The following is a 21,262-nucleotide window of genomic DNA, read 5'->3' on the forward strand; positions in this document are numbered from 1 at the left end:
AGTAGTGTGTATATGTCAACCCCAGTCTCCAATTTATCCCTCCTTCTCCTTATCCCCTGGTAACCATAAGTTTGTTTTCTATATCTGTGACTCTACTTCTGTTTTGTAAATAAGTTCGTTTGTACCCCCCCCTTTTTTTTTTTTTGCGGTACGCGAGCCTCTCACTGTTGTGGCCTCTCCCGTTGCGGAGCACAGGCTCCAGGCATGCAGGCCCAGTGGCCATGGCTCACGGACCCAGCCGCTCTGCGGCATGTGGGATCCTCCCGGACCGGGGCACGAACCCGTGTCCCCTGCATCAGCAGGCGGACTCTCAACCACTGCGCCACCAGGGAAGCCCCTGTACCCCTTTTTTTAGATTCCGCATATAAGCAATATCATATGATATCTGTCTTTCTGTGTCTGACTTACTTCACTCAGTATGACAATCTCTAGGTCGATCCATGTTGCTGCAAATGGCATTATTTCATTCTTTTTAATGGCTGAGTAATATTCCATTGTATATATGTACCACATCTTCTTTATCCATTCCTCTGTTGATGGACATTTAGGTTACTTCCATGTCCTGGCTATTGTATTGTAAACAGTGCTGCAATGAACATTGGGGTGCATGTATCTTTTTGAATTATGGTTTTCTCCGGGTACATGCCTAGGAGTAAGATTGCTGGGTCATATCATAGTTCTATTTTTAGTTTTTTAAAGAACCTCCATACTGTTCTCCATAGTGGCTGTACCAATTTATATTCCCACCAACAGTGTAGAGGGTTCCCTTTTCTCCACACCCTCTCCAGCATTTATTGTTTGTAGATTTTTTGATGGTGGCCATTCTGACCAGTGTGAGGTGATACCTCATTGCGGTTTTGATTTGCATTTCTCTGATAATTAGTGATGTTGAGAATCTTTTCATGTGCTTTTTGGCCATCTGTATGTCTTTTTTTGGAGAAATTTCTATTTAGATCTTCTGCCCATTTTTTGATTGGATTATTTGGTTTTTTTTGATAATTGAACTACATGAGCTGTTTGTATATTTTGGAGATTAATCCCTTGTTAGTTGCTTTGTTTGCAGATATTTTCTCACATTCTGAAGGTTGTCTTTTTGTTTTGTATTTGTAGTAATTGACTTTGTCTGATATACAGTGTAACAATCCCAATTTTCACTTGGTGAACATTTGCGTGGTAGATCTTTTCCCATTATTTTACTTTCAACCTTATTATATACTTTTGTTTAAGCTGTCTCTTTTGGAAACAGCCTACAGATGGGTTTTGCTTTTGTTAATCAGTCTAAAAAAATCTTTTAATTAGATTATTTAGTTCATTTGCATTTAATGTAATTTCTAATTTATTAGGGGTCAAATCAACCATCTTAACTGTTTGTTTTCTATTTGACCCACCTGTCCCATGTGGCTTTTTCTCTTCTCTTGTTTTCTTCTGGATTGAAATAGTCATTTATTAATTCAGTATTTTCTACATCAATGCATTTGTTATAGATTTTATTTTTTTAATGGTTACCTTAGAGATTGCAACATGTATCCTTAATTTATTAAATTCTAATATAAATTTGTGCTGTTGCTACTTACTGGATAATGCAAAGATCTTAGAATGCTTTAATTCCACTTGCCCCCTTTTATTTAAGTGCTGTTGCAGTATATATATATGTATTTTTCTTCTCATTATTAATTTATTTAATTTATTTTTATTTTTGGCTGCGTTGTGTCTTTGATGCTGCATTCGGGCTTTCTCTGGTTTTTGCAAGTGGGGGCTACTCTTCATTGCGGTGCGCGGGCTTCTCATTGTGGTGGCTTCTCTTGTTGCGGAGCATGGGCTCTAGGCACATGGGCTTCAGTAGTTGTGGCTCACGGGCTGTAGAGCGCAGGCTCAGTAGTTGTGGCACACGGGCTTAGTTGCTCCCTGGCATGTGGGATCTTCCCAGATCAGGGCTCGAACCCATGTCCCCTGCATTGGCAGGCAGATTCTTAACCACTGCGCCACCAGGGAAGCCCTGTTGCACTGTATTTTGACTTTATATAAACCTCCAAATCATTTTATTATTCTTTGAAACAGTCAAGATTCATTTGAATTTATCCACACATTTATTCTTTCCATTGTTCTTTATTCTTTCTTTCATTTCCACCTTCTATCTGGGATGATTTTCCTTCCTCCTGAAGGATAGAGAAACTTCCTGGTCTTTTCTTTTCTGGAATATACTGTTGATAAATTCTCTTAGTTTTTGTTTGTCTGATAACGTCTTTATTTCTCCATTTTGTATAATGCTCTTTATAGAAGTCTGAGTTGGCAGTTGCAGTTATTTTCTTTAAGCACTTTGGACATCTCATTTTACTGATTTTTTTCCTTGGCATGTTGTTTGTGGGTCAAAGTCAGCTATAAGTTTTATTGCAATTTGGTGATCTTGTTTTGTATTTTTTCTCTTTCAATTTTAAAAATTGAGGTATAATTTTCATATAATAAAAAGGACATTCTTAAATATGCAGTTCTGTGAATTTTGACAGGTATATTCACCCATGAAGCTACCACTCCCATCAATACATAAAACATTTCTATCACCCTTATATTTCCCTTGTGCTCATTTTCACTCAGTCCCCTACCCCTGCCGGCAACCGTTTTTATTTCTATCACCATAAATTAGTTTTTGTCTGTTTCAGAGTTTGTATAAATGAAATCATACTTTTGTTTCTGCCTTTTTTCAGTTAGCATTGTATTTTTGAGATTCACTATGTTGTTGCATATACTAGTAGTTTTTTATTTTAACTTGCAAGTAAATTTGCATTACATCAACATATCACAATTTTTTTTATCCATTTACCACTTAATATGGTTATTTCTAGCTTTTGGCTATTATGAGTAAAGTTGCTATGATCATTCTATCTTTTTGTGTGTGTGTGTGGGGTATATATTTTCATTTCTCTTTTGTAAATATCTAGTATTAGAATTGGTAGGTCATAGGGCAGGTATTGTATAACTTTATAAGAAACTATCTGGCTACTTTTATGATTTTCTCTTTATCTTTGATTTTCAGCAGCGTTACTAGTTGTCTAGATGTGGTTTCTTCTATTTATCATCCCTGGGCTTCATGATGTTCTAGAATCTGTGGCTTAATGACTTTCTTTAGTTTTGTAACACTCTTGATCATAACCTTTTCAAATATTGTTATTGCTTTCTTTTTTTTCTCTTCCTGTAATTTTAAATACTTGTATTTTAGTTTTTTACTATATCCCATGTATCTCTTATGTTCTTTTCTGGGTTTCTTATCTCTTTCTTCACACTTCAGTCTAGATGTTTTCTTCTAATCTAGCTTCCATTTTACTAATTGTCTTCATCTGTATCTAATCATCTTTTAAACCATCTTAATTTCATTTATTTCCTTTTTCAGTTCTAAAGTTTGTGTGGCTGTTTTTGTAGTTCTTTTTTTCTGGTTTAATTATTTTGGTTCCTCTTACATATCAAGCTTACTTATTTTAATGTCTGAAGGAGAACTGTATTACCTGAATCCTCCAAGAGTCTGCTCTCTTGCTTATTTTTTTCTCTTGGTTCTCAGTCAGCTCTTGTTTTCTTGAATGCCAGATTATTTTATGTTGAGTATCAGTAATAGTGTAACAGAAATTATAGTGGTAAATTTGAAACTGTGGGCAATGTTATCTTTCTGCAGTGAGGATTTACTCTTCCTTCTCATGGAATTGGTGGGTCATAGGGCAGGTGTAGTTTGGAATAAAATTTACGGCCCTTTTACTTACACTGTTGCTTTCTTTTAGTATGAAGGCTTAGAGTCATCTTTAAAGGATGCCAGCTTTGAGAAGGAGTCAACAGAAGCACAAAGTTTGGAGGTAAAAACAAATAGTATAATTATAAAAGTTAGGGGGAAGATTCTTACTAAATAACATAAATTTTGAAAGTCATGTATCTTCTCAAAACTCACATTTCAAAGGAAATGTGAAAGAGTATCTCTAGATGTTAAAACTTAAGAAGTTAAATATAGGAAACAGAATATTAGTAAGTAGCGTAAGGTATTTTAAAAATTTGAGCTCTTGGTAACTTGTTTTGAGTGAAGCATATTCAGTTCAATGTAACCTAGAGCTATATAGAAGCTCTTGATTCTTCATTCCTGGGAAGTGTATTAAGGTAACCATTTCTTTTTTGACTCAGTTTGCTCTAGGAAGGAAAAATAGGATTTATTTTCATAAATTTAGGAATAGTTGGCAATGAAAAATTATGTAAGTTGAGGCAGTACTTGCCTTTACCTCATACCAATGTATTAGGAGCTGACTAGAATTAGACCAAAGATTTATGTTATACACGGTGGTGTGCTGGTAAATGTTTAACAACTGGCTGTTTAGAAAGCAGGAGCCTTTGTTTGTAGCATTTGCTGGGTTCTGTTGTGTAAATACTCCCACCTTGACCAATTTCAAGGTACCAACATGATGCCACTGAATGTGGAGTTTGGAAGAGATAAAGAGTCAGCTCTCCTGAGTGAGGCATGATATAGGTAATAGTAAGGAAGGAAACTGTGATAATTTGTCATTTAGCTAAGCTACGACAGATTAGGGTAAGTAATAGCAATTTCTTTAGAGATGGAAATGTTGTAAAAAGCATACTAATATTAAAGTAGAAAACAATGGACTTTGTACCTTTGTTGTACGAGTTTAGTCAGTTCAGCTTGGCGGTTCTCAATCACTGATGTCTGTAATCATCAGAAAGCATATGTATCATGAATCAAAATTTCTTAGTAGAGTCCAAAGGAAATTATAAATTGAATTCCAAATGAAATGAATTTCTTAACCTTTTCTTTCTTCATTTGTTACCTATTAATATTCTTAAGAACTTGTTAAAATTGTTGTATTTTATTTGTTGACCCTCTGTTTTAACTGCTGTTATGGTAGTAATTTATTAGATTGATTAAAAGATAATTTTATAAGGAATTTAGTATGCTGACAAAACAGCAAAAACTGGTAGCAAAAATATTTACTCAAGCTTTGTGATGTTGTGGATAAAATAAAACACACCGATTTATTCTCAGGCATTGAATTTATGTAATCTGGCCATAAAATTAGCTAAATTTTTACTTTATAATGAATATTTTAGAAGTTTTCCTCTAATTTTAGTAATTTTTTTAAACATATAGTGTTTATTTTCAAGATTGGTAAACATAGTTGAATATAAACTATAATGTGATATAATTACAAAAATTAATGTTTGAATCTATAGATAAAATCAAAACAATAGAGTAATTTTGATTCAAGTCAGAGAATTCATATAATCAGATAGTCAAATTTGGGGAAATATATATATATATATATATATATATATATATATATATATATAAAAATGAGTTTTTTAACCAGTATGATAGCGTATGTACTTGTGCTACTTTTATTTTGGCCTGCATTAAATTCTTTGATTCTTTTGGTTTTTTTTAACAAGTTTGTTGAAGGATCACAAATATCAGAGGTATGTTTATTACAGTATTTAAAATCTAATTGGAATAATCCAACAACTAATCATTTTAAATTAAAAAGGTCACAGAAAATATGTCTTAATTCAGTGTAGAATATTATCTTGATTGTTTTTTGAATTTATTTTTTATTTTATTTATTTATATTAAATTTGGTTTTTTCTTATCGTTTCTTTTACAATGCTTTAGAGCAGAAGTTGGCAAACTACACTCTGAGCTCTCCACCTGTTATTGTAAATAAAATTTTATTGAAACACAGCCATGCTCATTCATTTACATATAGCCTTTGCTTTCTCACTACATATGCATATCACTTGAATAGCTGGGACAGAAACTATGTGGCCTTCAAGCCTAAAATATTTACTTTCTGTCTCTTTATAGAAAAAATTGGCGATACCTGCTAGTATTGCTGTTATTTCAGTGTTATAAAAATGAACAAATATATAAATTAGACTTATTTAACTTATAGTGTATGCATTTGATTACACTCATCTGATTTATCTTGACCAAAAATTCCCATGTCAGTCTTATAAAGTTGGCTTCCTCTTTTAGGCAGTCTGTGAAAAGCTGACTAGGTCCACATCTGAACTTGAGGATGAAATACTCATTCTAGAAAAAGAGTTAAAAGAAGAGAAATCTAAACATTTGGAACAAGATGAATTGGTAAGACTTGTGTTTGAGGAAACTGTAGGAAAAAGAAAGTTATTGAGTTAAAAAAAATGATATGATTTTGGTTAAAGTATTACATGCACTGTAAAAAAAAAAAAAAAAGAAATCCAAAGAGTACAGAAGGCTGTAAAGTGGAGAATAAAAATTTCCAGATCCACTAGCTCTTTTCATTTGTTAGAGGTTACCATTATTATGTTACATTTCTTTCATATTCTTATAGAAATTTTCTATTTGCACTATGGAAGTAGCTCACACAAATAATTTAAGTTGAACAGTCACATACATAGTGGATTTTTTTAAATTACTCAAAACTTGTATTAAGAACTTTAACTTTCCTTTATTTGTCTTTCTATTTTAAAATCTGTCTTAAGGATGATCTTGATGTGTGTGAGATTATTTAGTAAGATATGATGCTAGTGGACTTCTTTTGTGCCTATATAACTTAAGTGTTACGAAATATTAAAGATGAGTTGAAATACTGTTGTTATGTAACTTTTGTATGAAATCCCTTTAAGCATATGGCTGAGAATGTTTCTTAATTTGAACCCTCACTTTTGGAGCAAAAGTGTTAGGTTAATAATATAGTTAATATATATGGCATCTTGGAAACTGGAGGAGTTTAGTATATACTTGTTTATTGATTTATACTGCCTTTTTAGATGGTGGATATTTCAAAAAGGATACAGTCCCTAGAAGATGAATCAAAGTCCCTCAAATCACAAGTATCTGAAGTAAGTTGAATTACTTTAATAGCTCTGTTGCTTTTGAAAATCACTTACATTTTACTATTACTTTTATAATTAAAGAATAAGCTATAATAATAGAATTCAGATATATTTTAAAAATACAGGGTATCTGAGGAAAGTTCATTTTTTTCATTGGACAGTATTTATTGAGCCATTGCTATGTACTGGTCACTGTTGAAGGTGATTGGCACTTAATATTAGTAGACAAAATAGAAAGGCTCTTGTGGATTTTTTTTTTTTTTTTTGCTGTATGCGGGCCTCTCACTGCTGTAGCCTCTCCCGTCGCGGAGCACAGGCTCCGGACGCGCAGGCTCAGCGGCCATGGCTCACGGGCCCAGCCGCTCCGCGGCATGTGGGATCTTCCCGGACCGGGGCACGAACCTGTTCCCCCTGCATCGGCAGGCGGACTCTCAACCACTGCGCCACCAGGGAAGCCCCTCTTGTGGATTTTAAATTCTGGTAAGAGAGACAGAGAGTAGAAAGTTAACAGAATTTGCCGCGTAGTACATAGAAGGTTACAGGAGGTTAAATCATTTGTCCAAGGTCATGTGGCAAGTTAGTGGCGGAGCAACTAGACCTTGAGTGACTAGACCTTGAGTCTAGGCCAGACTTTTTTTCTGCTACAGCATGCTGTCTCTCCTATTAATATTGGCATGTTTTTGACTTTAATTCCATGTTTCAGGGAGTGTGTGTAAAAAAGAGCTATTGTATTAAACTAATTCTTGTAATCTCAATATGTTGTATTTTACTTAGGCCAAAACAACCTTCAAAATATTTCAGATGAATGAAGAAAGACTTAAGGTAGCTATAAAAGAGGCTTTGAGTGAAAATTCTCAACTTCAGGAAAGCCAGAAACAGGTTTGTACTGTAAAGGGACTCCAGCTTGTGAGTATGTAATTATAAACGTTCTGGGCATAGTCATGACTGACCCATGCTAGGGGCAAAAGTAGGCTCTTTCTGGAGACCACAAGATCAGGACAATCTCCTGTGTGTCCTATGGTGTCTCTTTTATATAGGATACAGAGGTCTGTATTCCTGGAACCCTCTTCCCCCAGGAGTGAAAGTAAGCCCGGGCACTCAGCATTTTAATAATAATAATAACAAATAGCATTTAGCACAAATCTTCAAAGCCAGACTGAAGGAGGGCAGAGAATACCGTGAGTTATTGCTGCTGTGTGTCTGGGCCCTGAAGACAGAAGCAGTTGTTGTGGCAGATCTAATGAGGATTTAACTTTTACCCTCTTCCTCCCCACATATGTATACACTGCCACATACCCAAATATATTTCCTCTCCAACTGTTCTCCCGATAGTTATAATTTTTCAGTGGGAAAATTTTTTAATGATTACATTATTTATGATTTTCTAAATATTACAGCTGAGACACATGGTGTGCTCTGATTACATATTCCATTTCACTCAACATTTTATTTGCCCTAGAGTTAATAATTGTCTTCTTTTTATACCTATCTGTAATTCATCTGTAGTTCAATCATATATATCTCTTTTAGAGATTATGTAAATATTTATGTGTTCAAATGCTTTGGTTAATCTATTAATTTCATTTTTTCCTTGAAGCAGTCCTTCCTGGGGTCTTCCATCCTCCTGGTCCAGTAGGAACTTGTTCTCTAGGTCTGTTATACTTCTGCTGTTCTGAGATTTCACTTCACCCCCATCCTTTCCCTTGTCTTTCTTTTGTGTTAGATCTTTTATTTCCTGTGTCCTACCTGTGCTTTTATGTGGTGAATTCCCTTGATTAGCTTCCTGAGAAAAGGTATAGGAGGTAACTTTTAAAAAACTTTCATGACTTAGACTGTCTTCTTCTTTCATACTGTTAACATTTGGGTTGGGTATCTTCTGGGTTGAAATTTTTTTTTCTTGATATTTTGACATAATTGCTCTATTGTCTTCATTTTCCATATTACTTTTGAGAAGTCAAGTGCTATTTGGATTACTGAACCTTTTTTGTGACCTACTCTTTTCTCCGGTAGAAAATTTTAATATCTTTCATTGTTTCCAGTTCTCTAAAATTTCATGATGGTGTGCCTTAGTGTGGGTCTTTTTCTATACATTTGTTGGATACTCTCAGTCTGGAAACTTGCTCTTGATTCAGTTCTGGGAAATTTACTTAAATTATTTCATACTTTTTGGGGTGTATTTTGTATGATATATGAAATTATTGAAAATGTCTTTTTTGGTTTCTTTGTGTCTGTGGAACTTTCATTCACTTATTCTCTGCTATTTTTCACTTGTAAGAGTTCTTTTTTTGCTTATGCCTTTTTCTGGTTTCATGGGTGCAGTGTCTTACTTTGCTGAGGATATTATGGGGTTTTTTTTCTCTTTTTTGACATGTTCTTCCCTGAGTTGCCTTGTTTCCTTTGAGCTCCTTTATTTTCTGTTTTAGTCTATGTCTTTTATCTAAGAGTTTCTTTTTTCAGGTATTTGATGGTTCTTGGGTGTCTGCTCATTTAATAGTGAAGCTCTCCAAATCTAATTGGAAGCCCTGTGTGTGTTTTTTGTGGACCCCTCCATAGGGTAATCTGGCTAGGGTATTTCATTGGAGGATCCCTGATTGTTGGTATTCAAAGACCATTTTCCACAGGGATGACTCCTCCATAGTTCCCATTTGGGAGGTATAAGCCTGTTTCCCAGCAGTGAGGTAAGCAGCTTAGTGAGGTCAGGAGGGCTGGTATCTCACTCTTCATTTCAGTAAGTCAACTTTTGCTTAATGCTTTTATGTTTTCAGCTTGTTACACCTTTACCTGGGTCAGGTGTCCCAGAGTTTCAGATTCTAGCTCTCCAGAGAATAACCTTCCAGGTTCTTGCCAGATGTGTGTGTATGTGTGTGAGTGTGCCTGTGCACGTGCATGTGTGCATGCATGTGAAAGACAGTGGTGTGTGTGGGGGAGAGGGATGGATTGAGCATTAGAGTGTGTGTATATGTGTGCGGGGAGAACTTAGGGGATTTTCTAACTGCTTTTCATAAAGACTTTTGAGTAGTCCTCCTCTTTTCATTCCACATATACCGTAGTACTTGTGCCTCCAAATCATAAGCCATTCTGAGTTGTATCAAGTCAACCTGCTTTTAGAGTCTCCCATCTTCTGCCTTAGATTTCACTTCTGTCTGGTCTTTTACTGTGCTTCCATCTCTTTCCACTTTCCACTTCTAGAATTATCTTTTTCCTCATCACGTTTTCTCTTTTTCCTTGAGGGTTTATGCTTTTTTTCCCTTAAACCTCTTTACTGTCATCTTAGTAGATTTCAGGAGAAAGTACACCCTGTGTTAATTTTGCTATGTTATCAATATAATCAAAAGTGACCTTTTGTACCTTGAAAAAAAAATTTCACCTAGATTGTCTTACTCTTTATAACTGCTTTCATCTAATTCCTTTTTAATCACCAGAGTTCTTGAAATAAACTATTCTGTATTCACTGATTCCATGTTCTAACACATTCCTTCTTTAACCTTATAAGACTGCATGCTGTGTATGCAGTGTCTTTAGTAAATCACTAGAGACCAGCCAATCACCAAATCTTTCATTCTTCAATTCTTATTTACTTTTAATCTGTCAGTGTTGTCTTATTCTATTATACATGCATGGAGAAGGATTGGTTTTTCTTGTGCTAGGGAATATGCTAATGAAGCCTTAGTTTTTCAGAGAAACCCAGTAATTACTATTTGATAGAATAGAGTTTTAAAGACTAAATAAAATTGGCCTTTTTTTTTCATATATATATATATATATATATATATATATATATATAGGCCGATTCTTTTGTAAATTGCTTGCTGATTCTATTTTTGGGGGGGGGGCTATTTTTCTTAATGACTTCTAAGAGCTCTTTGCATGTTAAGGTTATTAACGCTTTGGTATATATAAGAATTTCTTTCTCGTTACTTGTTTTTAAATTTTATTTCTGTTATTTTTTGATTTGCAAAGCTTTTAAGCAGTATGTAGTTAAGTTTATCTTTTATAACAATCTTTATCTTTTATTCATGTTGAGAAAATCTTTCCTCTCCTGTAAAAGTATATACAGTAAAAGATTATTTATGCAGAATTTGACCTGTTCTAGATTAATGGTATTCTGAAGGTTAATTAACCACAAAATGGCACATGATTAAAAAAATAAATTTTAATACAAGTAAGGTATGGCATGTTATATGGGATATAAGGAATGGCCAAATCTAACAAATATGCTTGTCTTAGAAACCTTTTTATTTGATATAAGTTTATTATGTAAATCAGTTGACGAATGTTTAAGTGTCTTATTTTGCCTTACCCCTGTTTTGAAAGTTCTTTGAAAACAGGAGCCCTTCCTTCCTTCCCGCTTTCCTTCCTTCCCTTCTTTCCTCATTCCATTCCTCCTTTCCTTCCTCTCTCCTTCCCCCCCTCCCTTTCTCTCTCCCTTCTCAGTAACACATTGTGTTGCATATTTATTTGTGGTACACCTAGGTATATAAATAAGTGCATCTACACCTACATATGATAAGATAATGAGGTGCTTTTCCTTTTTGTGAGGTTCTATTAATGATACACCTTAGATATATAAATAAGTGTACCTACACATAAGTGTGATGAGATAATATGAGTTGCTTTTCTTTTTATTTGGGATTTGAATTTTAGCTTTTACAAGAAGCTGAAGAATGGAGAGAAAAAGTGAATGAACTTAATAAACAGAAAGTAACATTCGAAGACTCCAAAGTACATGTGGTACAAGTTCTATGTGATAAAGAAAATCAGATGAAGGTAAATGACCCTGCTGGTTTAGTGAATGAGTTAAGCTAGAATTTTATACTAATTTATGGAATTTGAAAATTTTTGTTTTTAGCAGCTTTTATTTTGATAATTTATTTGGCCAAATTTGAGGAAGTATACTTTTGGGCATACATTCCAATTTGTACCAGTTTTGATATCCTTGCTGCCTAATGTTCCTTGAAGACTTTGTAGATTTGTAGTATATATACATCTATATTCCCTGTGTCCTTTTTTCTTCTCTCCTTTGTATTTTAGCCTGGGTATTTAGTGAAGAAAGACAAAGGATATTGGATTTTACCTTTTATCTTAAGATTGCCATCTTTTTTTGTTGAAAAGAAGAGGTTGGAAAGAATTTTATAAACTGGACAAATGAGGTTATGTGTATTAGGTGAATGTCTTTAATACTAGATTAACTGATACATGTACTTTTTACAGAGAGGACTACTTTAAGTAAATCTAATTGAAATTTGACTCCAATAGGAATAAAATAGTTGATATTACTATTCGGATTTGTTGATTTTTTTTTCCCTACGCCCTGTCTCTCCCTCCTACCACTTTTTCCTGCCTACCCTTTTATTTAATTAAATTTAATTAATTAATTAATTAATTTTTTAACATCTTTATTGGAGTATAGTTGCTTTACAATGGTGTGTTAGTTTCTGCATTATATATAGGTGAATCAGCTATACATATACATATATCCCCATATCTCCTCCCTCTTGCATCTCCCTCCCATCCTCCATATCCCACCCCTCTAGGTGGTCACAAAGCACCGAGCTGATCTCCCTGTGCTATGCGGCTGCTTCCCACTAGCTATCTATTTTACATTTGGTAGTGTATATATGTCCACCTGCCTACCCTTTTAGATCTTATACTTTCAAACTGCAAACAGATACTCAAGTGTAAATACTAAGTAATAAGCTGTACAATTAACATTCTGTAATCTACACAGTGAAATGGATGTTTTCATCTTGGAAGCTGTACATTTATGCTATTTATGTTGCTACTAAGGATGTTTTTAAGATTCCATCTTTAGGATTTGTATTCATAATTTGTTTTATTTGTTTTGTTGTTTCATTTTTTTTCCCTAAACTTACTCTACTAAAGAACTTGGGACTCTTCCTAACAGAACAAGAATGAGATGCTAATCTCAAGCTCTACTCAAAGTTGTAGGCCATGATATTTGTGCCTGGAACTCAAGAGGGAGGAGATCGAAGGGTGGAAATTGTAGAGCAGAATGGGTTTTTTTAGGTGGGTCCTTCCACAGAAATATGTGGGACAGTCTATTTTATTCTCTGTGGTTTAAGAAAATCTTCCTTTATTTAAGAAAATTCAAAAAAGTACTGTTGGAAAACCTTTAATGTTCCAATTCAGATTCTCTTTTATAATTTCCTTTTCTTTATGTCAGTTGAGCTCCTCAGCTAGTTGTTTACTTGAATAAATTGAATCTGTGAAATCTGTGATTTTTTTATATATCATGTACCTCACTTGAGGATTTGTTTGACTTCACACAAAATTGACTGTCATGTTAATGTCCACTCTTACTATGGCAAGTGAGAAACATCACGTTAAGATATGTTTTGTTGCTTTATAGTCATGTGATACTTTTAGCAAAAATGGGCCCTTATCAAGTATTGTATTTGATTTAGGAGTAACCAGTTTTGATTTTTAACTTGCAGAGTTTAATAGTAAATAAATGTGAGTTTTTGAGAGTGTTTACATATTTTATGCCAGGTGGAGAATAAGAGCTCCTGTACCGTCATCTATGTGGATTGATTTTTAGACTACAAGTATGCATTCAGAAGTTGTAAAGCTGTTAGCATAAGGTATTACCCTCTCTCTTTTTTTCCCCCCGTTGCTAAATGTCAAGTCTCTGACTGAGCGCTTACAAAAGATGAAAGACTGGGCTGCTGTGCTTGGAGAAGACATAACAGATGATGATAACTTGGAATTGGAAATGAAGAGTGATTCAGGGAATGGTGCGCACTTAGGTATTAAGTCATGACTTATCCTCTTTTACCGAAAACGATGACTGGCTCTTGTATTTCCTTTTAGTTCCCCATGTGCACCATGTTCTTTATATACTTGTGTAATATTCTGTCCCTCTCTCACTATCCCTTATGGTTGTTTCGGCTGGGATAACACCTTTTCAGTAAATCTTTTTTCAGCCTCTCAGATAGACCTTCAGTCTTCTTCCTCTCTGTTCTTTTTATATGTTGTACATTACAGCACTCTTCACATTGCGTCATAATCATTTCCATGCCTGTTTTTCCCTGTACTGTAAACTGATCAAATGGCTGGGTGAGTAGTTTGAAAAACGAGTGTTATGTAAATGAATGCCTCAGGATACCTCTTTTTTTAGATGGTTCAGATGTTTACAGTACTTTAATCTTGGCCATCCCAAATTCTTATTGCCATTGCCGGTTGCAGTCTGGAAACTCAGCAAAAGTTAGGTTCACTGTAGCCACTTAGTGTATTTTCAAACCAATTCCTTTGACTTAAAAAAAGAACATTTTGTTTTGACATAATTATAGACTCACAGAAAGTTGTAAAAGCAGTACAGAGAAGTCTCATGTATCTTCATCCAGTTTCCCCCAATGATAGTTCTTTTGACTTTTGTGCCCTTTCTCTTTTCTCTCCCTCCATCCCCTGTATAATTAACAAATATTAAGGAGAAGGTGTGATTTTTTAAAAGATTTTCTTTGATGATAGCATTAATGTGTTGGAAGAAAAGTACATTTCAAAGTAAATACGTATAGTTCTGTTTATACTTTTTCACTTCTGTTTTATCTTGTAAGAAATAATTCTTTTTCTAATGAGAAAACTCATGCTTTTTAATGTTATTTTAATTTGGAGTACAATTCCACTCATATTTTGTATGCTGAAGGATTCTAAGAATAATTGAGACGGTGGGCTGGATTTAGGTGAATACCAAATCCTTGTTATAACTCTGTTCTTGGAGTTAGTGGTGAAGAACCTTGTTAGATGATACTATGGCACTTCCAGTGCTTTTTTAGTTTAGCTTCCTGGGAGCAGGTTCGAGGCTGTTCTGCCTTATATTAAATTCTTTATTGTAGCAAGAAGAGGGATTGTAAGGCTCTAGTTGAGTGAACTAATAAAATCATTGGAATGTCTGTTGTGGCATTGCACTGTTTTCTCAATTTATTATTATGTTTTTGTTTTTCACTATAGATAATCAACCAAAAGGAGCTTTGAAGAAACTGATTCATGCTGCTAAGGTTTGCATTACTACAGAAATGTAAAGAATATAGACAAAGAAATAAACATCCATATGTCCTAGTAACTTTTAAAAGTCCATTTTATAGTTACCATGAAGTGATAGAATTTTTAGAAGTGATCAGAATTTTCTTCAATTGCTTTTTTCTTTTTTATAGTAACTATTGTTATTATAAAATTCATATTGTTAATTTTTAGAATTTATCATAAAATTTTTCAAGGTATACACTCATTTCTTTGGATAAGGAATATATTAAGAATGTTTACTATATATTCTCCCATACTTCCCTCTTTGTGCATTCTTCATCCTCTGGTCTCAGTATTTTCTGATCCTCTATTGCCTAATATCTTATTTTGAGAAGTAGGTATTAGATTCATTTTCTTGTGGTTTATCCCTAACCTTTTTCATCCTAGTAGTGGTATCCTGATCTTTATTGATCTATGTGAAGTCTTGGTAATGTAGTTTGAAGCCTGCTTTAATCAACACTTATGTGCTGGGACTTCCCTGGAGGTCCAGTCATTAAGACTCCAAAGCTTCTACTGCAGGGGGAAAAAAAAACACAAAAATACAAAAAACGAAAAAAAAATCTTACGTGCTGAAAACAGATAGCCACTATTCAAGCATCTGTCACTGATCTTCTCTGTTCCTTTTTGGAGATTTACAGCTATTGATGACTTTGCTAACTTTCCAGGATGGAAGCTACATTGTTGGTTTGTGTAGTCTAGGCAATAATTTCATCAGAGTGTAAAAGAGCTTCAAGGGATTGGGATGGTGTATTGAGATTTTTTTGTTTTTTTGGTATAATTGATAAATGTTGCTTTTCTTCCTTCTCCTTCTCCCATTCTTTGAAGTTAAGAGCTTCTTTAAAAACCCTGGAAGGAGAAAGAAACCAAATTTACACTCAATTATCCGAAGCTGATAAAACAAAAGAAGAGCTTACAGGTAGGTAATCTACATACTTACAAAGTTTTTCTAAATAAATACATCTTATAGAGAATGGTACATTAATTGAATCAATTATGGGGAGATACAATTTGATTTTTTTTTTTTACTTTTACTTTTGTCGGTTATCTGAAAAGTTAGTCATGAGGTTTTATTGTTGTTGGTAAAGCCATATCATTTTCTCCATATTTATATAAAATTAATGGCATTATTTTAAAAAACATGTAAACTACTTACCTTTGAATTTCAGTGTCATACGCATGGTATGGTTTTAGTTGTTAAAAAGTAGCAAATTAAAAATGTTAATAGAGGGGTGGGATAGGGAGGGTGGGAGGGAGGTGCAAGAGAGAGGGGATATGGGGATATATATATACGTATAGATGATTCACTTTGTTATACAGCAGAAACTATCAACATTGTAAAGCAGTTATACTCCAATAAAGATGTTAAAAAAAAATCTTTGTTGACTGCAAAATTGATTTTTAGTAGTGGTACTACTGTATTTTACAGAACTTTTTACAGAATAGTTTTTTCCTTTAATGTACATGCATACTGTATTAGCACATACAGGAATGATGTTAGACCTGTAGAACTGAAGTTTTTTTTTATTGAAAAGATTTTTATTTATTTTGCTGATAGTGTTTTTTCCCTAAAGTAAACAAATGCAGTTAGTTATGTTTGAAATTTTTTAAAGTTGATATAAGTAACATTCCATTTTGTAAAAAAAAAAAAAAAAATCACTGTAACTGTTAGCATAAAAAAATAATGGAAGGACATTCTCAAATGTCAACCATGATTCTCTTTGAATATGGGACAGATTTCTGTTTTCTTTGTACTTATCTGTATTTTCAATAATTTCTAAAATAAATGAACTGTATTTATAATAAGACACTTTTTGAAAAGATTGAACCACCAGAGATACAGATTATTTAAAAAATTATCATTGTCCTATTCACACGATACTGGTAGTTGGATTATTTTTGGATTTTGAAAAACATTATTATTATCTTAAAAATAACGTTTTGCTATATGTAAAGCATAGTGCTAAAAGCCATGGGAGATTTACAGGAGGAAAAGATATGGAGCCTGCTTTCCAGGAAGCCATATTTTAGTACATTAACAGGCTCTCAGTGAGGAACTGTAGTAAGTGCTAGAAAAGCAAGGAATTTGCTCACCAGTTACCCCATCACTTAATAAAATTTCTTGGCAAATTATTATTTTCTAAAAGTAGTATTTGGAGACTTTGTGTTTGTATGCTTCTTCCAAATCTTTCTTTTTTTTAATGGATCATGAAAGATAAATTTCTATAATTGATCTTCTATTCATAACAGGAAAGTTTTCTTCTAAACTGTTTCTCCTCTGATCTTGCCTTTTTCAGTAATCATTTACAGTCCTCTTTTAAGATACAGAGGATTTGAAACAAAATAGTTAAGGTAGAAGTACAAAAATATAATGAAGATTTAACTGTTGGTTTAATTTTTTTAAAAAAAGTAGGGATGATCCAATTTTAATAGAGATAATATCCAACATTAATTTCAGTTAAATGACTTAACAGTGGCTTGTTAAGAATTGTTAAGACTTAACAGTGGCAATGGCTTAAAGCGTAGCTCAACAGACTTTTTAACTGATACAGATTTAAAAATTTCTGTGGAAAGACAGATGTGAACAATTTCTTGCACATTTAATCATTCAATGTTAAGGTATTTACTTAAACTATCATTTTGGTGTGTACCTTTAATTAATAGATGTTTTAGAATAATTATATACTATTACATGTAAATAAAATTTTAATGATTGTTAGTATGATTTTGAAACTGTCCTCTTTAGGCAGAGTGTTTTGCCTTGTTTTAAGATATATGGTATAGTGGTGATTCATACACACTTTTGGGGAGATATCACCTCAGTCTTAGAGGAGTTGAGTTAAGTTATGTTGGAAGAGTAATAAGTTTTAAAAACAGTGGTTGCACTAATTATAAAATATTCATAATTAATTAGAATTGTTAATTTTAGTTCCATAGGTAATTCTTTTAGGTTGAAACAAAGCTAAAATTGGTATTTTTCTTTCCAGTCTTGATATGGTTTAAACTAGCAAGACTTTAGAGCATTTGTTATCAGAAGATCCAAATTTCTGGCTTGATTTATAACACATATCAAAATTTTGGCTTAAAAAGAGGCTGGGTTGAAGTTAAGTATTAATGGATAAAGTTTTTACTAGATAAAAAACATGCATTATTCATCATGTGGAAGTAGTTTCATGGAAAATATTGAACAAAAATATTTGCCTTCAAAACCCTCATCACCAAAACTTTGAGAATTTTAGTGGCTTTTGTCTCCTAAACTGAAAATTAGATGCTAGAATTAGAATATTGAAGGTTTTAGGAAATTTGTTTTTAAAGTAAATCTTTAAATAATAAAAAAATTTATAATAATTTATATAGCTCTTTAAAATGTTAAAAGGTATTTAGGTGAACAAAATACCTTATAAATTTTCTGTTGCAAAGAATTTAGTTTATTAATTACTTTTGGTAATCTTTATTTTTATGAAATGTTACTGTGCAACTTAGAATATTTGCTCCTTTAACTGTGATTTAAAAACTTTTTCTGTAGAGTGTATTAAAAATCTCCAGACTGAACAAGCATCTTTACAGTCAGAAAATACACAGTTTGAAAGTGAGACTCAAAAGCTTCAGCAGAAACTTAAAGTAATGACTGAACTGTATCAAGAAAATGAAATGACACTTCACAGGTAATAAAAATTATGTTGGTAACTCCACTGAGTGGGAAGTAAAGTAGCTTAAAAATGTTGCATATGCATGCGGCTTATGTGATTATTCACAGTTCTCAATTTATGACTGGGTTGCTTTTCATCAATTTATTTTTAAGAAAGTTATTTGATTTTGACACATTTTTCTTCAAGGAAGAAAATATAAATGATAGTAGACTTTCCAGGCTGGTTCACAAAATCCTCTTTAACTTCTAATAAGTAGTCAGCAAATTATTGCTAATTAAACTTCCCAATATTGCAAGCTAGGTCTGGGAATCTGGGTGGACATGTTACTAATTGAAGTATCCATTAATTCCATCTCGGATATATATAAAACTGATTCCTCTCCCCTGTGTAAATTGCTGCAGCCCAGTGTTCCTTGTCTCAGTAAAAGGCAGTGTTATTTGCTGAATTGTTCAGAGCAGGTGCTTAAGCCATCCTTGCCTTCTCTCTTTCATTCAGCCAATTGTCAGATTCTGTCAGCTTTCCTATGTCTTGAATCTGACCACTTTCTACCACCTTCCACACTGCTATTCTGATCCCAGCCATCATCTGTTAGTACCTGGTTTATTGCAGTAGCCTCATGAGTGGTCTCCATCTTTCCACTCTTAACTTCCTGCATGTGTTTTCAGTAGCATAGCCCTCTAAAACATAAATTATGGGTATTGTCACTCTCTTGCTTGGAAATTCCAAGTGCCTGCACATCACACTCAGAATTTAATCCACAGCTTTTATCATGGCCTCCAAGACCCTATAAGATCTGGCGTGTTGCTACCTCTTTAATTTTAGCTTATTCATTTTCTTTTTCCCTCACTATCTTCCAGCCATGCTGGCCTTTTTGATGATCTTTAGCATGCCAAGCACATCTGTAGCTCAGGGCCTTTTGCACTTGTTCCTTCTGCCTGGAGTGGTTATTCCCCTGTGTTAGGTTCAATCCTTCATTTCACTTGAGTCTAGGTTCAAATGTTACCTCAAAGAATCTTTCCCTGGCTACTGTAACTAAAATAATACCTGCCCCTTCCTATCCCCTTATCTTGTATCTTGCTTTATTTTTCTTCATTATCCTCTGATGATTGATTATCTTTTTTTTTTTAATCTTCCCCACATTAAATGTAAACTCCATGAGATAATTACTTCATTCTCTTCTCTTCTGTATTCCCAGTGCCTGAAACTATGCACATGGTAGTTATTCAATAAGTATTTGTTAAATATATGAATAAATATGTTTAGTGCTTTTATATATTGTAGTGAAAGATTGTGTTTGTGTGTGTGTGTGTGTGTGTGTGTGTGTGTGTGTGTGTGTGTATGTGTATGTATGCTGATGCTTGAATGCATAGATACACAGAAGACCCTTGAGATATCTATCTGGAGACACCAGATTTTCAAATACTACTATATCACATGTTTTTCATCATTAAAGGAAATAAAATGTAACAGACTTTCAAGCCTCTTTATAACTTAATGCAAGTTTTTACAGTTGATCCTCATTATTCGAGGATTCTGTATTTGTAAATTCACCTACTTGTGAAAATTTATTTGTAACCCCAAATCAATACTAGTGGGACTTCCCTGGTGGCGCAGCAGTTAGAATCCTCCTGCCAGTGCAGGACACACGGGTTCAAGCCCTGGGCCAGGAAGATCCCATATCCCGTGGAGCAACTATGCCCGTGCGTCACAACTACTGAGCCTGCGCTCTAGAGCCCGCGAGCCACAACTGCTGAGCCCGCTTGCTGCATCTACTGAAGCCTACACGCCTAGAGCCCATGCTCTGCAACAAGAGAAGCCACTGCAGTGAGAAGCCCGCGCACCACAACAAAAGAGTAGCTCCCACTCGCCGCAACTAGAGAAAGCCCACACGCAGCAATGAAGACCCAGCACAGCCAAAAATAAATAAATATAAATAAACATGTATATTAAAATATCTTTAAAAAAAATCAATACTTGCAAAGCTTTAGTGGTCATTTGCAAACTTGCACAGAATGGCAGAAAATTTGAATTGCCCAGTGTGCATGTTCCCAGTTGATGTCAAACAAGAACTCTGCCTTCTCGTTTCAGCTCTCATTCTGTAAACAAGTGTTCTTTATTTAGGGCCACATCTTAATTTTTTATTTTTTTGGTGATTTAGCTGTTTAAAATGGTCCCCAAGTGTAGTACTGAAGTGCTGTCTAGCGTTGCTAAGTGCAGGAAGGCAGGGGTGCGCCTTCTAGAGAAAATACATGTGCAGATAAACTTTGTTCAGGCATGAGTTATAATGCTGTGGGCCATGAGTTCCTTGTTATGAATCAGCAGTATATATTAAATAAGGTGTCTTTAACCAGAAACACATACAACAGGGTTATGTATTAATGATAAAAGTGCTGTGATCAGAGCTCATAGGAATCTAACCCTGTATTTCCCCTAGGAGCAGTATTTGCTAATTTAGGATTTGTGGTGACTTTATAGACCATAACTAGCGGGAATAACGAGATTCTATTGTATGTGTTCGGAAACTGGTAGAGAATATTAAAACTCCACTGACATCAGGATGCTAGGTGATTTGTTAGGCTCTTTGAGTACCAAGCTGTGTACTTCAATCATGCTTTGGATTCAGTTCAGAATTTACAACCTTTCTATTCATCATGGACTTCTGGCCACTGGGGACTGCTCCAGGCATAAAAGAGAAATAAAATTGACAAAATGGAAGAGCT

The 21,262-nt window shown here is 34.1% G+C and overlaps 1 protein-coding gene across 14 annotated transcripts in view; it reads left to right on the forward strand.

Annotated features, from left to right (window-relative positions):
* The window catches only part of MIA2 (MIA SH3 domain ER export factor 2), a 111,062-nt gene that overhangs the window by 55,813 nt on the left and 33,987 nt on the right, over window positions 1-21,262 (forward strand). For 8 of the 14 annotated variants that reach the window (XM_033428411.2, XM_049705928.1, XM_049705927.1 and 5 more), the window contains 10 exons: window positions 3,765-3,836; window positions 5,431-5,457; window positions 6,014-6,124; window positions 6,790-6,861; window positions 7,630-7,734; window positions 11,500-11,622; window positions 13,502-13,622; window positions 14,824-14,870; window positions 15,721-15,811; window positions 18,419-18,557. In XM_033428411.2, the coding sequence (XP_033284302.1) occupies window positions 3,765-3,836; window positions 5,431-5,457; window positions 6,014-6,124; window positions 6,790-6,861; window positions 7,630-7,734; window positions 11,500-11,622; window positions 13,502-13,622; window positions 14,824-14,870; window positions 15,721-15,811; window positions 18,419-18,557 (908 nt within the window). The remainder of the gene's footprint in view (window positions 1-3,764; window positions 3,837-5,430; window positions 5,458-6,013; window positions 6,125-6,789; window positions 6,862-7,629; window positions 7,735-11,499; window positions 11,623-13,501; window positions 13,623-14,823; window positions 14,871-15,720; window positions 15,812-18,418; window positions 18,558-21,262) is intronic. The other 6 variants (XM_049705929.1, XM_033428412.2, XM_033428410.2 and 3 more) reach the window with 1 other exon arrangement.

The sequence above is a fragment of the Orcinus orca genome, chromosome 2, assembly GCF_937001465.1.
Source record: "Orcinus orca chromosome 2, mOrcOrc1.1, whole genome shotgun sequence".
Classification (NCBI taxonomy): domain Eukaryota; kingdom Metazoa; phylum Chordata; class Mammalia; order Artiodactyla; family Delphinidae; genus Orcinus; species Orcinus orca.